This window comes from Rhipicephalus sanguineus, chromosome 5 (genome assembly GCF_013339695.2).
Source record: "Rhipicephalus sanguineus isolate Rsan-2018 chromosome 5, BIME_Rsan_1.4, whole genome shotgun sequence".
Classification (NCBI taxonomy): Eukaryota; Metazoa; Arthropoda; class Arachnida; order Ixodida; family Ixodidae; genus Rhipicephalus; species Rhipicephalus sanguineus.
In genome coordinates, this window is record NC_051180.1 from 202,862,613 (window position 1) to 202,880,627 (window position 18,015).

The 18,015-nt window shown below is 45.7% G+C and overlaps 1 protein-coding gene across 1 annotated transcript in view; it reads left to right on the top strand.

The window, feature by feature from the left end:
- Nucleotides 1-18,015, top strand: part of LOC119395186 (NGFI-A-binding protein homolog) — a 1,247,109-nt gene that overhangs the window by 710,216 nt on the left and 518,878 nt on the right. Inside the window, exon 4 of the mRNA XM_049416112.1 lies at nucleotides 3,014-3,203. Within this exon, the coding sequence (XP_049272069.1) occupies nucleotides 3,014-3,203 (190 nt within the window). The remainder of the gene's footprint in view (nucleotides 1-3,013; nucleotides 3,204-18,015) is intronic.

The following is an 18,015-nucleotide window of genomic DNA, read 5'->3' on the forward strand; positions in this document are numbered from 1 at the left end:
CCAAGTCGCAAAATCGGACGCGTGGTTGTTGTACCACAAGCTTGCTACGCCCGCGAGGTAGAATACCAAGTTGCTTAACTTGCCTTCTTCGTCCCATTTTTTGGGGATGCTGACGCGCTCGTAAATTGCGAGCCAGTCCTCCACGTCGGTGCTATCGGCACCAGTGAAGATAGGTGGATCGCGTATACGGGGGATACCGGGACATGTGCTCGTTGCGAGAGGAGGCGTTTGCTGGGCGGCGTCTTGAGGCATGGTAGATGGCAGGGTACGGGATCTGAGCTCCAGGGGCATTGAATGGGAGCAGAGCACCCTCCACTAAATTGTTAAGGTGTTTAATAGACAGCACTCAACGACAATGAGTAATGACGACAGTCACGGCAAGGCACGAACTCCCTGCGCGAGCGGCGTTCTTTTTCAGGCAACCAAAGAGGACGACCCACTAGAAGGCGCTGGAGAGGGTAACCCATTATCATGTCCCAAGGCTTCTCTACAATAATAATAATATGTGGGGTTTAAAGTCCCAAAATCACGATATGATTATGAGAGGCGCCGAAGTGGAGGCCTCCGGAAATATCGGCCACCTAGGGTTCTTTAACGTGCACCTTTAAAGTACGCGGGCCTCAAACATTTTCGCCTCCATGGAAAATGCAGCCGCCGCGGCCGGGGTTCGATCCCGCGACCTTCGGGTCAGCAGGCGAGCGCCATAACCACTATACCACCGTGGAGAAGGGCAGGAAAGTTGACATGCTTGTGTTCTTCACCAGAGTGCTTTGCTGACACATGATCATAAAGTCAAACTGTTGAGCTGTAGCGGAAGGGAAGCCGTTACATGTGGTGGAACTGCGCGGCTTCAAATTGATATTGCATTTCATGATATCAAAATAAAAAAATATCAAGACGTAAATTGTAAGATGTAACTGGTTGCTTTTGTATAAGAATTTATTGATGGATATATTCCGTCATTTTCACTGCGGAAGTAATTTCTCTGCCAAAAATTGCTGATAAATTAATCGAAGCTGGTAGTAGGCTATAGCAAATATTTTGGCAATATGGCCGGCCAGCAGCCGCATCATTATTCACACCACTATTGATAGTATTGTCACGTGGTTGTGACGATGAAGAATGCTGCAGCAAGACTGGGAAATACGGAGCTTTTATTTGGGCGAACTTGTGCCCAGAAAATGAAATATACAAGCGATACATGCTGCGCACTGATAGCGGCGGGAGCAGTCGCCAGCCGTTGAGTGATCTTATAATAGGTGTAACGCGTCGTCCTTTATACATCAGTCATCAAACCTTCCAGCGTTGTCACTAGTGCTCGCGTAAGCTCTCGAATAAATTTGACTTTTCGCGTCCGGCACCTAATCTTAACAGAATGAAGTCAAATAATTGTGAAGCTTCTCAAACATTACGGCGCGGTCTGCGTCAAACGTTGCTAGCAGTCTTTGTGGGTGAAACCCGAATACGTCAAAACAGAGCAATAAACACGCGTGGCAGTAATATCGCTAGTAATATTAACGATGGTACTACCGATTGCACTATCGATAGTTTGTCGATAGTAGCACTATCGATAGTTTGTTTACAGTATCGAAAGTTTCAAAAAAACTATCGATACTATCGATAGTCAATTTACCGATAGTTCTGCATCACTACTTCCAATACGTTTGAGTCCTCGTCGAAAAAGTCACATTTGCACAGCGCATTTGTAAAGATAAGCAGCGTACGCAAAGCTTCGCCAACGCGCGGTAAATGTTCGGCGTGCTTTCGTCAGAATATCAGGACACAGCTTTCTGAGCGCAGTTAAATTCTATTGGAACAGCTCAGTTACTCTGAATAAACTAGACGCTGAACGACCGCCAGAAGAAAGCATTAAAACAGAAGAAATAAGAGTAAGGCACGCCCTTTCTGTTTCCTCTGGGTCTTTCTTCTGGCGGTCGTTCGGTGTCTAGTTAATTGAGAGTAATGTATTAATTAGCCCAGCAATCAGTTCGGCTCAATTACACCGAGATGGTGAATCTTCACGGTCGGTATCAGCCAGTTTTCATTTTTATATTTTGCGTACCTTCCAGCAGTCAATTCGGCTACAAGAAGTGATTTGCAGTATATATATCCCTCAAACGCATTAATGAAGCAATCCATTAAAATGTTTGAACTTTGGTCCATCAAGACTTACGACGACAAGTCCTACGCTTAATAATGTTAGACACGCAACGAAAGCCGCATCAATAATAGTGCCGATTAGCCGGGTGCTGTCGACGTGCCCAGCAGTTCTTGCTCACGGCGCCGCGCGCCTTCAGTACCGAGCGACTGCAGCGCCGCCGTTACGGTCGACGCGGAATGCATCAGGCGGCGAGGCGCGTTCACGCCACTCGACAGTTCTAGCACACTCTACCCCGGTTGCAGCCGGTGCGAGATGCGACATGCTGCATGCCGCCCGACGACGTCACCCAGACTGCACTGCGTCTGCGTCTCTTCGTGAAGAAGGGACGCCAAGTGCGCTCAAATGCGCATGTGCAGACCAGCGAAGCACGCGAGGCGGCGGCGGCGGCTCCTGTGCGCCCGCTGTGCGCCGTGTGACGTCACTGCTCCTAGCGCATGCACAGCACGGCTCTTGTACGTGCACGCGAAACCGCTCCGGCTCGGCCAGTGTAGCTAACGCTACAAAAGAGTGTTCCACACTCGCCGCCATGGCTGCGATCGGCGCTGACTAACGCTCCTTGGTTTAAATGCACATATATACCCCATGAAGTGGACGGGAGGATGACCGCCGCCGTAGCTCAGTGGTAGAGCATTGGGTGCGTAATTCGAAGGTCGCAGGTTCGGTCCCCGCGGGGCCGAACCTGCGACCTTCGTGGAGCCCCTCTTTCAAATAATACACTTTTGCATTTACATATAAAAATCATTGCTCACGTGCCCTTAGTGCCTGTATCACATCCCCATTATTTCAACTGTGCCATTCTCAAGCTTGAACAATCTGTCAACGAGCCCCGAAATATGATGCTTTCGTTTGCAGGTGCGCGCCTTGTGCGACATGTCGATGGCTGAGCAACAGGTGCGCGAGTACCTGAACCACTCGTCGGCCGCCGAAAGTGGCCAGCAAGCCCCGCTGGGACCCGCGCCGCCACCCCAAGGGTCAGCCGGCGTACCGCCGCCCCCGCCAGGTTGTGCGGGACGCATCCTGTCCAGGAACGCCAACGGAACCAGTCAGTTCTTCCTCTGCATTCTACGAAAATTCACAATGAGCCATTTGTAGCCGCAAGGAAATCTATATGGATTTCTCAGACGGAAGACTTCCTAGTTCGCGAAAAATTTAGTCCTGGTCCAGGCATCTCACCAGGGACCTTTCCGGTGCGGTCGCTCTACCAATTGAGCTAACCTGTAAGCTAGCACTTGACATCGCGAGGCCGAATTAATCCGCAACTCTAAGCGCAAGGACACACACACACACACGCATATATATATATATATATATATATATATATATATATATATATATATATATATATATATATATATATATATATATATATATTTAAAAAAATCAAGCATGTAGGAAAAATTGTTCTGAAAAGGACACTGACGTTGCGGCCGCGGGACTGGCCTTCGTCGGAGTGATGCGAACATGGGACGGTAACGCAATACGAAATGACCAGTGACATATTATAGCGCTGTTAATGGCTGACAAGCGGTTGTTAAAAGCACGTGGGGAAACGGTGTGCGTGATAGGACAAGCAAAACGAGAATACGCACGTGCACATTTGCGCAAGACAAAACGAATAAAAGAGTAAAAAATGATTAGCAATGACTAAAAATGATGAAGCCACATAACGTGTGTGTCACCGGCACAAACATCAATAACACGTCATAGCCTGTACAACTGCGAGCAAGTTATCGATAAACATAAATGCGGGCGTAACATCTTGTCATGATACGACAACAAAGCTGAAACAGGGAACTAATCCATCTGCGTGAAAGCATAGCGGCAATAATAGCGGGGGTAGTCAAGAGTGTTTAGGAAACTAAATGGGTAAAAATGAAAGTTTGCCGGCGCTTTCACTCATACCACAAGTGGCCGGTTTAAACTTATAGATTAAATACGATTCTCGAACCTCTCTTTCGTGGTGGGAACGGAAACCAGGTTGAAGGATTGTATCTGTAATATTATCAAATGAGTGGCCCTGAATGTGCACGTGTTTTGAGAGCGGAAGGTTAGGAATGGTGGCAGCATGACACTTGTGGTTGTTAAACCGATATCTGAAGGGCGTTTCGGTTTGTCCAATGTACTGTAATTTGCAGACGGAACATTCGAGCAAATAGATGCAATTGTAAGTGTCACACGTAAAATTTCCTTTAGTTTTATAGAAGAAATTAGAAGCAGTGCTTTTAGCAATGTGTGACGTCGTCATATGTGCGCAAACCTTGCATCGTGCTTTTTTGCAAGGTCGACAACCGACATTATCGGGAACCCTTCTTTTAAATGAAGTTAGGATGTCATTCAGATTGCGAGACCGTCTGAAGACTACCCGAGGTGGCAATGGAAAGATTACTTTAAGATGGGCACTCTGCGCTAGTATGTTGAAATGTTTTTTGAGAATTGAGGAAACGTTTGGCACCGATGCTGAGTGTGTTAGAACTAGATTACTTTGTGCCTGAACCGATGGTTGGTTTTTAGCGCTGAACAAATCCTTGCGATACAGCGCATCTGCTCTTTTGACGGCATCCTCAAAAATGCGGGGTGGGTATTCCTGCTGGATCAAAGATTCGCGGAGTTGTACGCAGTTTGCATAAAAGTTTGTCTTCTCAGAGCAAATTCTCTTAAAGGGGGGCGCCTGACTGCACGGTATACTGGTTTTCCAATGTTTTAAATATGAACTTTTAAAATGAAGATAACGGTGCCTGTCTGTCGGTTTCCTGTAAAGCCTAGTGGTTAGTTTGTTCTCAGAGATGCAAACTGTGACATCCAGAAAGTTAGCGGTAGAACGAGAGTATTCATGCGAAAACGAAATAGATTACTGAACAGTGTTGAAATCAGCTATAAAGGACAAATGTTCATTTTCACCATGGGGCCGATCAAAAAAATGTCATCTATAAATCGCTTATATTAAAGACGCTTTAACGCGCGATTTCTTATAAAGTCATTTTCTAGAACAGACATGAAAAGGCTAGCGTAATTCGGTCCAGTGCGAGAGCCCATTGATGTTACACTAACTTGAAGGTAGTGGGAGCCATCAAATTCAAAATTAATAAACTGTAAGATTAATTTCAATAAGGTAGCTAATGTATCACTTCCAATGGGTTTTAATCAGACAATTCTTCGTACGCTTGAATTACTGCCCGGATGCCATCGCTATGGGGTATATTGGTGTACAGTGAAACCACATCTACTGTCACGAGCACGGAATTATCTGGTATCACGAGTTTATAAATAGTACCTACGAATAGTACCTCACGTCATCCATGTTTTCCAAAAATGCGGTCTTGGCTTGGAATTCACCCATGAGTTACCTCAGAACAACCGCCTACAATTCTTAGACATCCTATTAGAAGTACATAGTGAGCATGTGTGTTGGAAGTATAGCCCTTGTTCAGCCAAACCGCTCCTGAATTTCAATTCAGGCCATTCGAAAGTTATTAAGAATGGTACTGCTTTTTCATGTTTGCGTTCTGCACTGTTTAGGTCCTGCTTTCACCAGATGGGCGCCAGCTTCTCGGAACTGGTGACGAGGCTAACAGACGCCGCTTTTCCGGACACTATAGTCCGCCAAACTGTTAACAAGTTGACCGAGCGAGTTAAGATAAATGCAGACAATATCACAGCTCATCTAGGTCCAGAACAAAGCAAATCTTCAGCAGTACACGCACAAAATATCCCACATCTTGAAGAATGTGGCCAGCCGTTTTGGAGTAAGTGTACTTTTTTCGTCGCCTAATAAGTTTAATAGGGTTTGTGGGATGTTTGAACGAAAACTTAAGAACCGCGTGTCAGGAGTCGCTAAAGATGGCTGCGGGGTCAAACACGTGACTCCTTTTGTAAAGTGTAGGAAGGATGTCGTGTATCTTTTGCCGTTTTCATGTGGTCATGTATATATTGGCCAAACGAGTGGATGCATTAATGTTAGGTTGATGGAACACAGGCGTTCGTTGCAAGGGAATGTATACTCACATGTGTCCCAACATGTTGCGCAGTACCATTGCGCACCCATCTTTCATGAGGATGAAGTGCTATCGACACACCGAGATCAAACCACACGAGAAATAATTGAAGCTTATAATAAGCAGATAAATGGGCGAACAGTGCATTACCGTACCTTCTATTGCCCTACATGATAGCGAGGTTAGGTTTTTAGATAGCACGGTATCTTAACTTTTCTGCTGTTGGAGAGTACACGTGGTCTGCGTGAGGCTCTTTATTGTTCAAGATTTCAGCTGACCTGCCGTTTCATTGGTTTTGTGTGTCACATGGGTATGAGGGTTGAAGTGTCCTTTTTTTCGTTGATATTTTCTAATAAATATTCAGTTGCGAGTTAGCGCTGTGGTTTGTCTCCTCTTCTCTTGTGTCCACGTCGTCGTTGCGCTAAGTTAAACATGTTCAAGTGCTGTTATCTAGCTCAGGAAACGAGTTTGTCGGGACCGCCGTTATTACCTGTTTTGGAAACAACGAACTGCAATAGCTTCGTTTCCAAGTAATATGCTTGCACTCATACAAATCAACTTTCTCAAGATCATCCATTGCGAATATCCCGAAACCTAACTTTCTTAAAAAAAGAAACGTAATTACTTTGATCAGTTATCCTCTGCTCATGGTTTAGTGCTACAAGCCTGGCTTTTAAATGGGACTCTCATTCACATTTACCCGGCGTCCTCCTAATGTTTGTATGTTTGCCTATAACGCGTAAATTGGATAATATGGAATAAAAATATCCGATTTCCAGGGTGTGACAAAATGACTTTGCTGTCCCAGCTGAGAATCTCTCGCCGTGAACATGATTGCACCATTCGGAGATGCCTCGACTTCTTCAACCGCCGGCTCGCTTGAAAGGCTATTTAGTTTTAAAAAAGTATGTCTCGCTTCATCATCTTTTCCTTCGAATAGGGGGCAGTGGGTCTCTTTTCTGCATCACACCTCCTGGGTTGACATCGAATAACGCTACTTATGACAGCAAGCTCCAGCTTTTCAGTCTGAAGCACACCTTTTGGCGGCGATAACGTCACAGCGTCCATAACTATGAATAAAAGGACGCCTTCGAATAGTACTCACGCCTGTGTCCCACCGCTATACAATTTTGAGTACTTATGAGTACCTGACAAACAGGAGGCGGGTGCATTGTGTATGCTGCGATCCGCGCTTGCATGCAAACAACACAACGACTTTGGGGAACCAAGCAGTTCGCATGTGCAAACTTGCAGGCTATATGTGACATTGCGTCGGGCGTGAAGACGCTTCGCCTCATGTCCGTTCATTTGGTTTATCGGTTACGAAGCCTGTGGAATTTGTCGACCCTTAGGCCTCGTTCGGATAATAAACAAATGTAGTAACTTACCAGGCCAGTACAATAATGACATCACGAGGCACCTATGTCGCTTTTGTTTCTCAATTATCTGATCTTTCTTTTTCGTCTTACACTTGATGCCCGGCGTGTTTGAACGCCCAGGGCCATGCGGGCGTGAACAAGGGGTGGCCGGAATAACAGTTGAGGTCGTATAATTTCAGCTCAAGCGCGCTGTTCGTGCGAAATGAGCCAGCTCGCCGGTTCTTGATCCGCCTGCCAGACGTCGTGTTGTCATCAGACGCACTATTGCGCGTCACAGTGCTCTGCGCTAGTGAATGCGCGCGCTTTCCTGCACGCAGCGGGCGAAGCGCCGCTTTAGTCGCGTTCCTTAATCGCATGTGGAAAAATGCACTGTCAGTGTGTGCCGTAATATAAGACAAACTACGGACTAGTTGGCTAGCCCCTGCAAATATGAGCATAGTTTGGAACACTGCATGCAAGCAACTGGCCGCCACCATCTCTATATGGTCACTCTTAGTGTAAATCTTCAGAAAGATTATGAGGTCAGCGGACGTGGCTTCCCGAGAACAGAGTGCATATCCGACTGACTCGCCCGAGAATTTCTACGCGAAAGACTGGATGTGCGCCTCGAAATCCCCAAACCAACGTAAAGACTCGGCTCAGGGCGCACGAATGGCCCGAGGTTCATGGACAGAGGGATTGGAGCTCATTTGCTCAATGAAACATACTGCTACTACCCCCACTGTTCCAGCGTTGCCCGATCTTAAATTTATCACATATCGTCGCAGTGCCAGTCCGTATGAATATTTTCATGATGTTTCCATTTAATATTAAAGTCATTCAGTTAGAACAACCAAGTTTTAGAACGAAATAGTTGCTCAGTCGTGAAATTTATGTTTGGGCCATACTATTGCCTTACCTTGTTATTGGCTTCAGCCGCCTAATTTACCACCCAGAAAATATATACTCAGAAGTGCTACATTCATGAGGGTGTTTTACTAAGACAGACGCAAAGATAGGAAGGTTATAAGGCAGCTTTCAAAGATTTCTGCAAATATGTCACAATCTACGTGAGCCAATATGATACATTCCCTGAATCCATAGCGCTGAAAGCACAGGGACCAAGGAAGAGGACGGGATGTGCGCTGCTCACAGATGAATTTTCATTTCTGAAACATGTTGTACTTATATCAAAGATGAAGACAGCAAGAACTGCACCAAAAGTGCAAGCCAACATCATCTAGATATGCGATTTCCTTTGCGCTCATATTAATCGAGTGGCCGCGGACACAGTCGGCGCCTTCTTTTGCAATCACACTGGCCTCGACTATATCCCATGTATCCTACATCCCGACTATATCCCGCGTATCCGTGTAACGGGCCCACATTTACTCGCTGAAACTTCGTGATTAGGAAGATCGGAGCGTGCGGAAGTAGGGTAGGAAAATAATTTTCTAAAGTAAACAGTTCTTCAACAGGATGTCCTCGATCAGAGACTAGCAGAACGAAGTAATCTTTTAATTCGACACTCGCGTTGTTTTCTTTAACGATTAATCCCGGAAAGCTGCGAAGCTTACAATAATGCGTAACGTTCACGCAATAATTTTGGCAAGCCTTCTTGGGGCCCTGCATCTGCTCTGGCGAAAACCTTTGATGCCTCATCAAACGCGAAAATTGACCGTCGGCGGCGTCAACGCGATTGAGGCAAAAAATCAACACGTTATGACGTCATCATGACGTCACAGATTGCTGGACATTCTGAAGTCATTATGATGTCACATAACGTCACGTCACACGATGGCGTCACCACATGATATCGTTGCTTTCCCCTGCCTCCGTGATGGGCTACCGATCACGGAGGCAATGCGAAGCCACCTTAGGTCGAGTAAGCTTTCGGAGGGGGGTTGGGGAGGAACAATACATCGACCGAAGAAAAAGAACAAGATAGCTTACGTCTTCGAGTCGTCTTAGGCAAATGCATATGAGACCCCTCGAGTTTTTTTTTTCTCAATTAAAGAGTTTTAGTGCCTGGGACCTTAAGCCGCTTGCGTACGCATGCTCTTTGCGTTCCCTTGTACTCCTAGCTGCTCCCATGGAGAATACAAAGGAACGCAAGGGGCTTCGTACACAAGCCGCTTTGAAGCGCCTGCACTAAAGCTCTCTGTTAGAGAGTTTCAGGGCCCCATGCCGCTTGCGCACGCACGCTCTTGCGCTTTCTTCGGTGGCCTTAAAACCATTTCGTGCGCGGGCACTCCTTCAACAGCTAAGCTGCTTAGCAAGTCGTTCCTTGTAAGTCGATCGTAGAAAACTATGATCGTCTTAATGTGCCACTGTGCGGCTACCTGAGAACGAACACAGAGAGACGGAAAGAACGATATAAAGAAAGAGAAATAAAGAAATCTTTGCCTGAAAAAAATCGTTCACAACGTGGTATTTGAACCCGCGTATCCTCGATCCGTACGCCCTTCTTTATTGGGATTCTGTCGCTTTCTTTATGGAGGACTATAGTGGCTGTGGATCCGCTGTAGATTTCTTCCATTATGTTTATATAGGCTTCGTCGATGCCTTGATTCCGCAGTGCCTGCATGACTGCTGATGACATGACACGATCTCTCCAATGTTATTCACCGCGTGTTTACAGGAGGTTTTCAGGGCCCTAGATTGGGAAGAGCTAGGGATAAGAGTCAATGGAGAGTATCTCAGTAACCTACGATTCGCTGATGACATTGCATTGATGAGTAACGCGGGAGACGAATTGCAGCTCATGATTACTGAACTGGATACGGAAAGTAGAAGAGTAGGTCTGAAAATTAATATGCATAAAACTAAAGTAATGTGGAACAATCTTGGTAGAGAACAGCGCTTTGCGATAGGTGGCGAGACACTGGAAGTCGTAAAGGAGTACGTCTACTTAGGACAGGTAGTAACCGCGGAGCCGAACCATGAGAGTGAAATAACTAGAAGAATAAGGATGGGTTGGGGCTCATTCGGCAAGCATTATCAAATCATGAATGGTAATCTACCACTATCCCTCAAGAGGAAGGTATATAACAGCTGCATCTTACCGGTACTTACCTACGGAGCAGAAACCTGGAGACTTACAAAGAGGGTTCAACTTAAATTGAGGACAACGCAGCGAGCGATGGAAAGGAAAATGATAGGTGTAACCTTAAGAGACAGGAAGAGAGCAGAGTGGGTCAGGGAACAAACGGGGGTTAATGACATCATAGTTGAAATCAAGAAGAAGAAATGGATATGGGCCGGGCACGTAGCACGTCGGCAGGATAACCGGTGGTCATTAAGGGTAACTGACTGGATTCCAAGAGATGGCAAACGCGTGAGGGGGAGACAGAAAATTAGGTGGGTAGATGAGATTAAGAAGTTTGCAGGTATTACGTGGCAGCAGAAAGCACAGGACCGGGTTGATTGGCGAAACATGGGAGAGGCCTTTGCCCTGCAGTGGGCGTAGACAGGCTGATGATGATGATGATCCTCGATCCGAAGGCCAGCGTCCCAACCACTCAACTATCCAGGCACGCTAACAGAAAATATAGTAAAGTGTAGCAAGGTGGTGGGAAAGGGAAGTGGCGTGAGGAGGAGGGGACAGAGTAAAGCGTAGCGTAGAGAGAATGAGAAAGCGAGAAAGAAATGCACAAAGACACACAGAGAGAACACCAACGCGAGCTAGACGTGTCGGCCGACGGGTATTACGACTTGCATAGGGGAGCGCGCATTTGGTTAGGAAGAAAGACAACACGACAGAAAGGACGCTCACTTGCAACTGAGTTCATTCTAAAAAAAACTTCTCACCAAGAAAGCTTATGCGCAAGCGCATTCACAAGCAGCCACTGTCATACACAAAAAAATTCCCGAATCACTGACACATGTGGTAACAATCTAAGAACACTTAAAAGGTGCTACAAATGATCAGATGCTGCGAAGGAAGTTCATTTCCTTCTTCGTCAAATGCAATGAAGGTGTACTGATGCACGCGTCTGCAGCAATCTTAATCTGGTCCGCCTCTAGTATCTCTCTTTCACGCCTTCCCTTTGCTTTACTCATTACGTCTGCCTCCTCAAAAAGTGCTGTGCACCCGCACTTCCTGACATGCGCACGAAGGTGCGCCCCGTCATTCTGAGCCATCAGCGTGGTCGCGTGCTCTCTTAGTCTATCATTAGGACATCGGCCCGTTTGGCCGATGTAAGCTTTACCACAACTGATCGGGATTTTATATCCGTATCACAGGGGACAAATGGCTTCTTGTGCTTCTTTTCGCACCCTGATTTCTTGGTTTGTTCACCGGCCAGAGCACACAAACGGGAAAGCTTAAAGGGGGCCGTGAAGACGAGGTTTACGCCGTGCTGTAATCCTATCCTCTTAAGGTTGTGTGAAATGGTGTGAATGTAGGGCATGACAACATACTTGATAGGACTCTGTTGTGGTGAAACGGAAGGTGAAGCACCCTTCTTAAGAAGGGAGGATGCCACGACAACAAGCAAGGGAAACGCGAAGCTGAAAGGCGAGGAATCTGGTTGTCGAAGCTATGGCTGACCTTGTGAGTGCATGACTTGGTAAGCGCCGAGTTGAGGAAGCAATGCCCCTTTTGACGAGTTTAGTACGAGATGAATCAAAGGGTAAAATGGCTTTCTTTGACCGCGGTTTATACTCCGGTATTACGAGCGGCGACGGGTCAAAGATAAAGGCCGGTCCCCTTTATTAAAGGCCGAAAGCTCAGAATAAATGTTATGTTTTTCACTGTGACTAGTTTTCTTTCATATAATTAAACCAATAGCCAGGAATATTCTTTCGAAACTATATATATATATATATATATATATATATATATATATATAGGGGCTGTAGAAAGATCACGCAGGCCCTGATAGTGTAGGAACGTATTTGACACACGACGTACGTTTTAGCAGTGTGCTAAAACATACGTCGTCTATCGAATACCTTCTTATATATATATATAGCGGTGGTAGAGAGTTTGGTACAGAACTCAAACGCAGAAACACCTCTAAAAATACAGTGAGACACATTACCGTCAGAATGAGTGAGATCTCAAAAGCAATAGTTTCGCTAACATCGTTCATTACAGTCAAATGCGTCAACGTACTAGACCTGGCATAAACATTAGCATAGCCAGCAGCCTGTTTTTATGAATAGGAATCAATGGCCAACCATCAAACACTTCTTTGCGATATCCATTACAGATTTTATGTGGCATACAACGCAAAACATGCAACATTTGTAGTTCTCATGTAGTACAGCATTCTCGTGTAGTCATCTGAGATACATGACCCCAATAGGTGACCAGCTTGCGGGCATGAGCTTGGCAGTGTCGTGTTCCCAGACCATGTCAGCTGGCATTCTGGCGAAAAGGAGAGCAGGTTGCATTGATTCCAGGCCACTCACGACCAGACCTTAAGCGTGGCTATTCCGAATTCTTGGACACGTCTTGAATTCCTCGAGACACGAAGTTTCTAAGGAGGCTGCCTTGTCAAGTACAGCTGCAGAGCTTCAATGTGCAGTCTTGAAGCAACCTGAAATATTCAAGTGCACAAATACGAACACATGATGACAGACAGTTCCATCACCTCTTAATCTGATAAGGGCAGTGCTCACACACAAAATTCCATGAAGTATCATGGCAATGAACAAAAGTGGGGATACTCATCAACACTGCTGTACTTTGAGGGACTGTTACACCTTTAGCCAGCTGCAACTGTTTCCACTGCATGCTCCGTACAATCAAAAGGATGTTTTTTTTAGAGAATGCAGATTTTGATCAAAGTTGTATAATAGTCACGCTCAAGACGTTTCCGCGCACGCACTCTATGTCAAGGCGGAAATAGTTTGCCGCGACCAAAATGACATTGAAGAGATTAATTAACAAAAACTCGTTAATAACTGTTAATTCCTGACTTGGGGGCAATTGTTAATATTGGAAAGATATAGCGCGTGCCAATTTATGGCCCACACATATTTTTTTTTTAAATCGCGAAAGTTACATGTAATTCGAGATATTCATCCTCGAATTTCAAGGACAAAATCGAAACTGATAGCGCTTGACGCGCAGGACACGTGGCCTCTCCGTTACGTAAGTTCGGAGCAACACGTGAAAAGGAGGCGGTGAAAGTTTAATGAAGGTGCGCCGAAGAAGATTGTGATCAGGAAAATCTGCAAGCATTCCGAAATACACAAGCAAACAGCTTATTATTTGGGTGCGATGTGTAGCACTTATGTTTTTTTCTTAAACCATAAACATACAAAGAAAAGGTTGATATAGCTGCGGTTTCGCGCACCTCGAAAGAAACAGATGAGCACCACACGTAAAGGTAAAGCGATTCGCTGGCGCAGTTGAGATGACTTGCCGCCTTTCACGAAAAGATACGACCATGACGCGCCTTCATTCAAATTTCGCCGCTTCCTTGTCGCGGGTAGTTATGGTCTGACGTAACAGAAAAGCCGCGTTTTCTGGGCGCTGGGCGCGATCAGTTTTGATTTAGCCTTTAACATTTCACAATAAATATCTCGAGTTACGTAAAACTTTCATGATTTTTGAAAAATGGGGTATCCCATAAATTGGCACGCACTACAAGTTTCTAATTAACCAAGTGCCCTCAAGTCAATAAATAAAAGTTAGTTAATGGGTTTTTGTTAACTAGTGCCGTCAATGCAATTTTAGTTGCGGCAAAAGATTTCCTCCTCGAACTAGAGTGCGCATGCGAAAACGACTGGAGCGTGACTGTCATAGAATTTTTTTGTAAAATATATGTATTGTCTAAAAAACACCCTGTCTAACATGGCAGCAGTATTTTATTAATAATAATTGTTGGGGTTTAACGGCCCAAAACCACGATATGATTATGAGCGAAACCGTAGTGGAGGGCTCCGGAAATTACGACCACCTGGGGTTCTTAACGTGCAACTAAATCTAAGCACACGGGCGTCAACCAATTTCGCCTCCATCGAAAATGCAGCCGCCGCGACCAGTATTCGATCCCGCGACCTGCGGGTCAGCAGTCGAGCATCATACCCACTAGAGCAGCAGTATATTAACGAAGACCCCTAGGTCGCGGGATCGAATACGGGCTCGGCGGCTGCATTTTCGATGGAGGCGAAAATGCTTGAGGCCCGTGTAACCCCAGGTGGTCGAAATTTCCGGAGCCCTCCACTACTGCGTCCCTCATAATCATATCCTGGTTTTGGGATGATAAACTCTATATATTATTGTTATTTTAACGAAGAAGAAAACGTCGAAGTGTGTATACAGCTGCACGCAATATGGCGAAAGACTTCACTGCCTTCTTTCTGTCGCGTCATTGTGAGCGTGCCTTTCTAGTGCCTTGCTTCTGAACAGCTGCGCGAAGGTGCAGCTATTTTAAGGGCGTAATGTAACCTTTTTTCTTCAGATCTATATCTACAGGCAAAGGTCTAGTTTTTCCATTTGTCTGGAAGGACAACCCACCAGCAAACGTTTACCAGTATAGAGGGTTGGGAGGAAACTAGGGCAAACTGCGCAGCACGAGAGGTAAACACAATCAACCTGGCGTTGTTGTGGTCACAGTTTGGCATTTTGTTAACCAGGATTCAGTTCAGCAGTACACTACATGCCTAAAACAAAGTACGAACGCTAACTAGGGATGCTGTTGGCCAAAGAGAGAGAGGGGCGGGGGTTAGGAGGCACACGTTTGCCACTCCTTAACTGACGCCTCTGTACAGGCAAAACTCGCACCTGAGTGTGTCATGGCAAGTGGTCAAACAACAAGGAACGTGTGACCTATACACATTAAAAACAACAGCTGATTATGGCACTAAATTGGGACAACTAAGGTGAATTGGAAAAGAATGTCAAATGCTGCAGAAAGTGCTAAATATTCATTGCAGACGATGGCGAATAGAATTCAAATACGATAAAGCGAAAGTTTCTAGGTATAATGACCGAGTAATAATTGCTAGAGATTTATGAGCGAAAACCACGATACGATTAAGCGGTGCTACATACTGGGAGACCACTGATTAATTTTAACTACCTGGAGTTCTTCAACGTGCACAAATCAAAGTGCACGGGAGTTTCTCTATTTCGTCCCCATCTAATTGCAGCTGCCGGGGTCAGGCATCGAACCCGCGTCCTTGGGCTTAGCAGCGTAACGCTCCCAAGGCCATTTTAAAAGATTTTTGTCCACTGCCCACAACATTACTGTACAGTGGCGGTCAAAATATTACGGACCACGGGAGCGCATGGCAGACAGCACCGAGGCGCCTTCTCACGGCTTTGCGAAGCTTTTGAGCGCGCACTGCGCACGCGCATCCTTGTTTACCTGCCGGCCTGCTCGTTCGCTCAATTCAAGTGCGCGCGCGCCGGAAAACCAGAGAAATCGCAAGGTGCCACTTGTGCAGTCACCGCGGAAGCACCGAGCGATGATATCGTGACGAAAATACGTAACTTGTACTGGCAGTGCGCGCCGCAGTCTACGCTTTGCTCCTAGACGCTCCGCAGCGTGGAAAATATGTTTGCGTCAGTTTGTCTCAAATTGATATGTGTGATAAGATTACCCAGCCGCTTCTATTCGCAGAACTCAAGCATGCTGCAATATGTTTTTATGTGTGGTGTTCGCTGCAACTATCATGCGCCCGTTCATACGCGCTATGAAAGAAAAAACTTGGCATCGACCGGTTTGTAGCACAAACCTACAAGAAAACCCTCGTGGGTTAAAAAACGAAGAAAAATATTGAAAGATGACGAAAAACTTGTCCAACCAGGACCAAGTTTTCGCCACGTCGAACAGTTTTCATTTAGGCAAATCGCTCGGGCCTTCCGCGGTGACTGCAGAAGCGGCACCTTGCACTTTCTCTGGCGTTGTGAGGCGCGCGCACTTGAAGTGAGCGAACAAGCAGGCCGACAGGTAAACAAGGACGCGCGTGCGCACTGCGCGCTCTAGAGCTTCGCAAGCAGCCGTGAGAAGGCGCCTCGGTGCTGTCTGCCACGCGCTCCCGTGGTCCGTAAAATTGTGACCGCCACTGTACATTGTATCTTTGTGTTGAAAATAAAACTGAACTGAACCACGGCTCGTATAATAACAAAGGCATCTATTATCCACGCCACATAGCGTTTGGGCAGTATATTCACTGCCATTATTACTAGCTGGAGTTATATTTACTATTAGGCACTAACACCACACCACCTTAGACAAAGCAAGGATTACAGGAGGATGAGGTTATGCTCGGATGCAGTTTGTGGCAAAAAACAACTTTGAAGTGAACTCACATTTTTTTCCTTGCATGATAATTTTTAGTATCATAAGATGAAGTCACCACTGCTTCAATAAATGAAACCGAGCTGCAAAAACTATTACCACGAAGTTTTACACAGTTACGCACGCACGCACGCACGCACACACACACACAAACCCACACACACACACAAACGCGCGCGCGCGCGCGAAGGGGGGGGGGGAGAAGTTCGAATATGCAGCGAGTACATACGTATTAAAAAGTCTTTCAGCGTTTTGGCAGCAAAGGAAAGAAACAGTAAATTCTAGAGTTTCACGAGCCAAAATCATGTTCTGGATATCAGGCATGTTGGAGCCGGGATAATTAGATTGATTTTGATCAGCTGAGCTTACTTGCCCTTCAAATATATAACGGTGCAATGTCGCTCTACGTGTCACCACACTCGACTTACAGCCGCGATTTGAACTCTCAATTTATTTTATTTATTTATTTATTGGATACTGTGAGCCTAAACAGGCCCATACAGGAGTGAACAATGAATACATAGGTCAATTTCGCAACAGAATAGCAAAAGAACAGTTATCACACTTCGGCACAGTGTTTTATGCGACAACGTTTTCTACATAGTTCGAAAAGAACAACACAGATTCATTTTTACATAACTCAGTGCACACTATGCACACACTATTCTTACAGTGGACGAGTAAATTTAGCAATGTAGAAATTTTGCAATTTCAAGGGGTTACACAAAAAGAAATTGCTCGATTTTAGCGGTGAACGCCTCCAAAGATTCAACATTCATGCAAGCATGTGGCAGAGCGTTCCATTTTTCTATGGTAGACGGGAAGAAAGAACACTTGTAAGTATCACAGCGTGTTATATACGGTCTGATACACTTTGCATGATTTAGACTGGAAGAACGCTGATAGGGTTCTTTGAGGTAGTCGTTCTTATTAACAGCAAGCTTATCGTGATATAACAAGTACATCAATTTCAAAGAGGCAACGCGCCGGCGGGTTTCAAGTGTCTGTATCGCAGCGCGATTGCGCAGCAGCGTCAGGCTGTCATTCCTAGAGTATCTGGAATAAATAAAACGAAGCGCCTTGTTTTGAATTGCCTCTAGCTTTTTGATAAGGTACACTTGGTTGGGATCCCATACTACACTGCCGTATTCGAGAATGGGGCGTACCAGAGATTTATAGCATGATAGTTTAACATTCGGGGGTGCTGTTGCAAGTTTCCTGCGCAGAAACCCCAGTTGTTT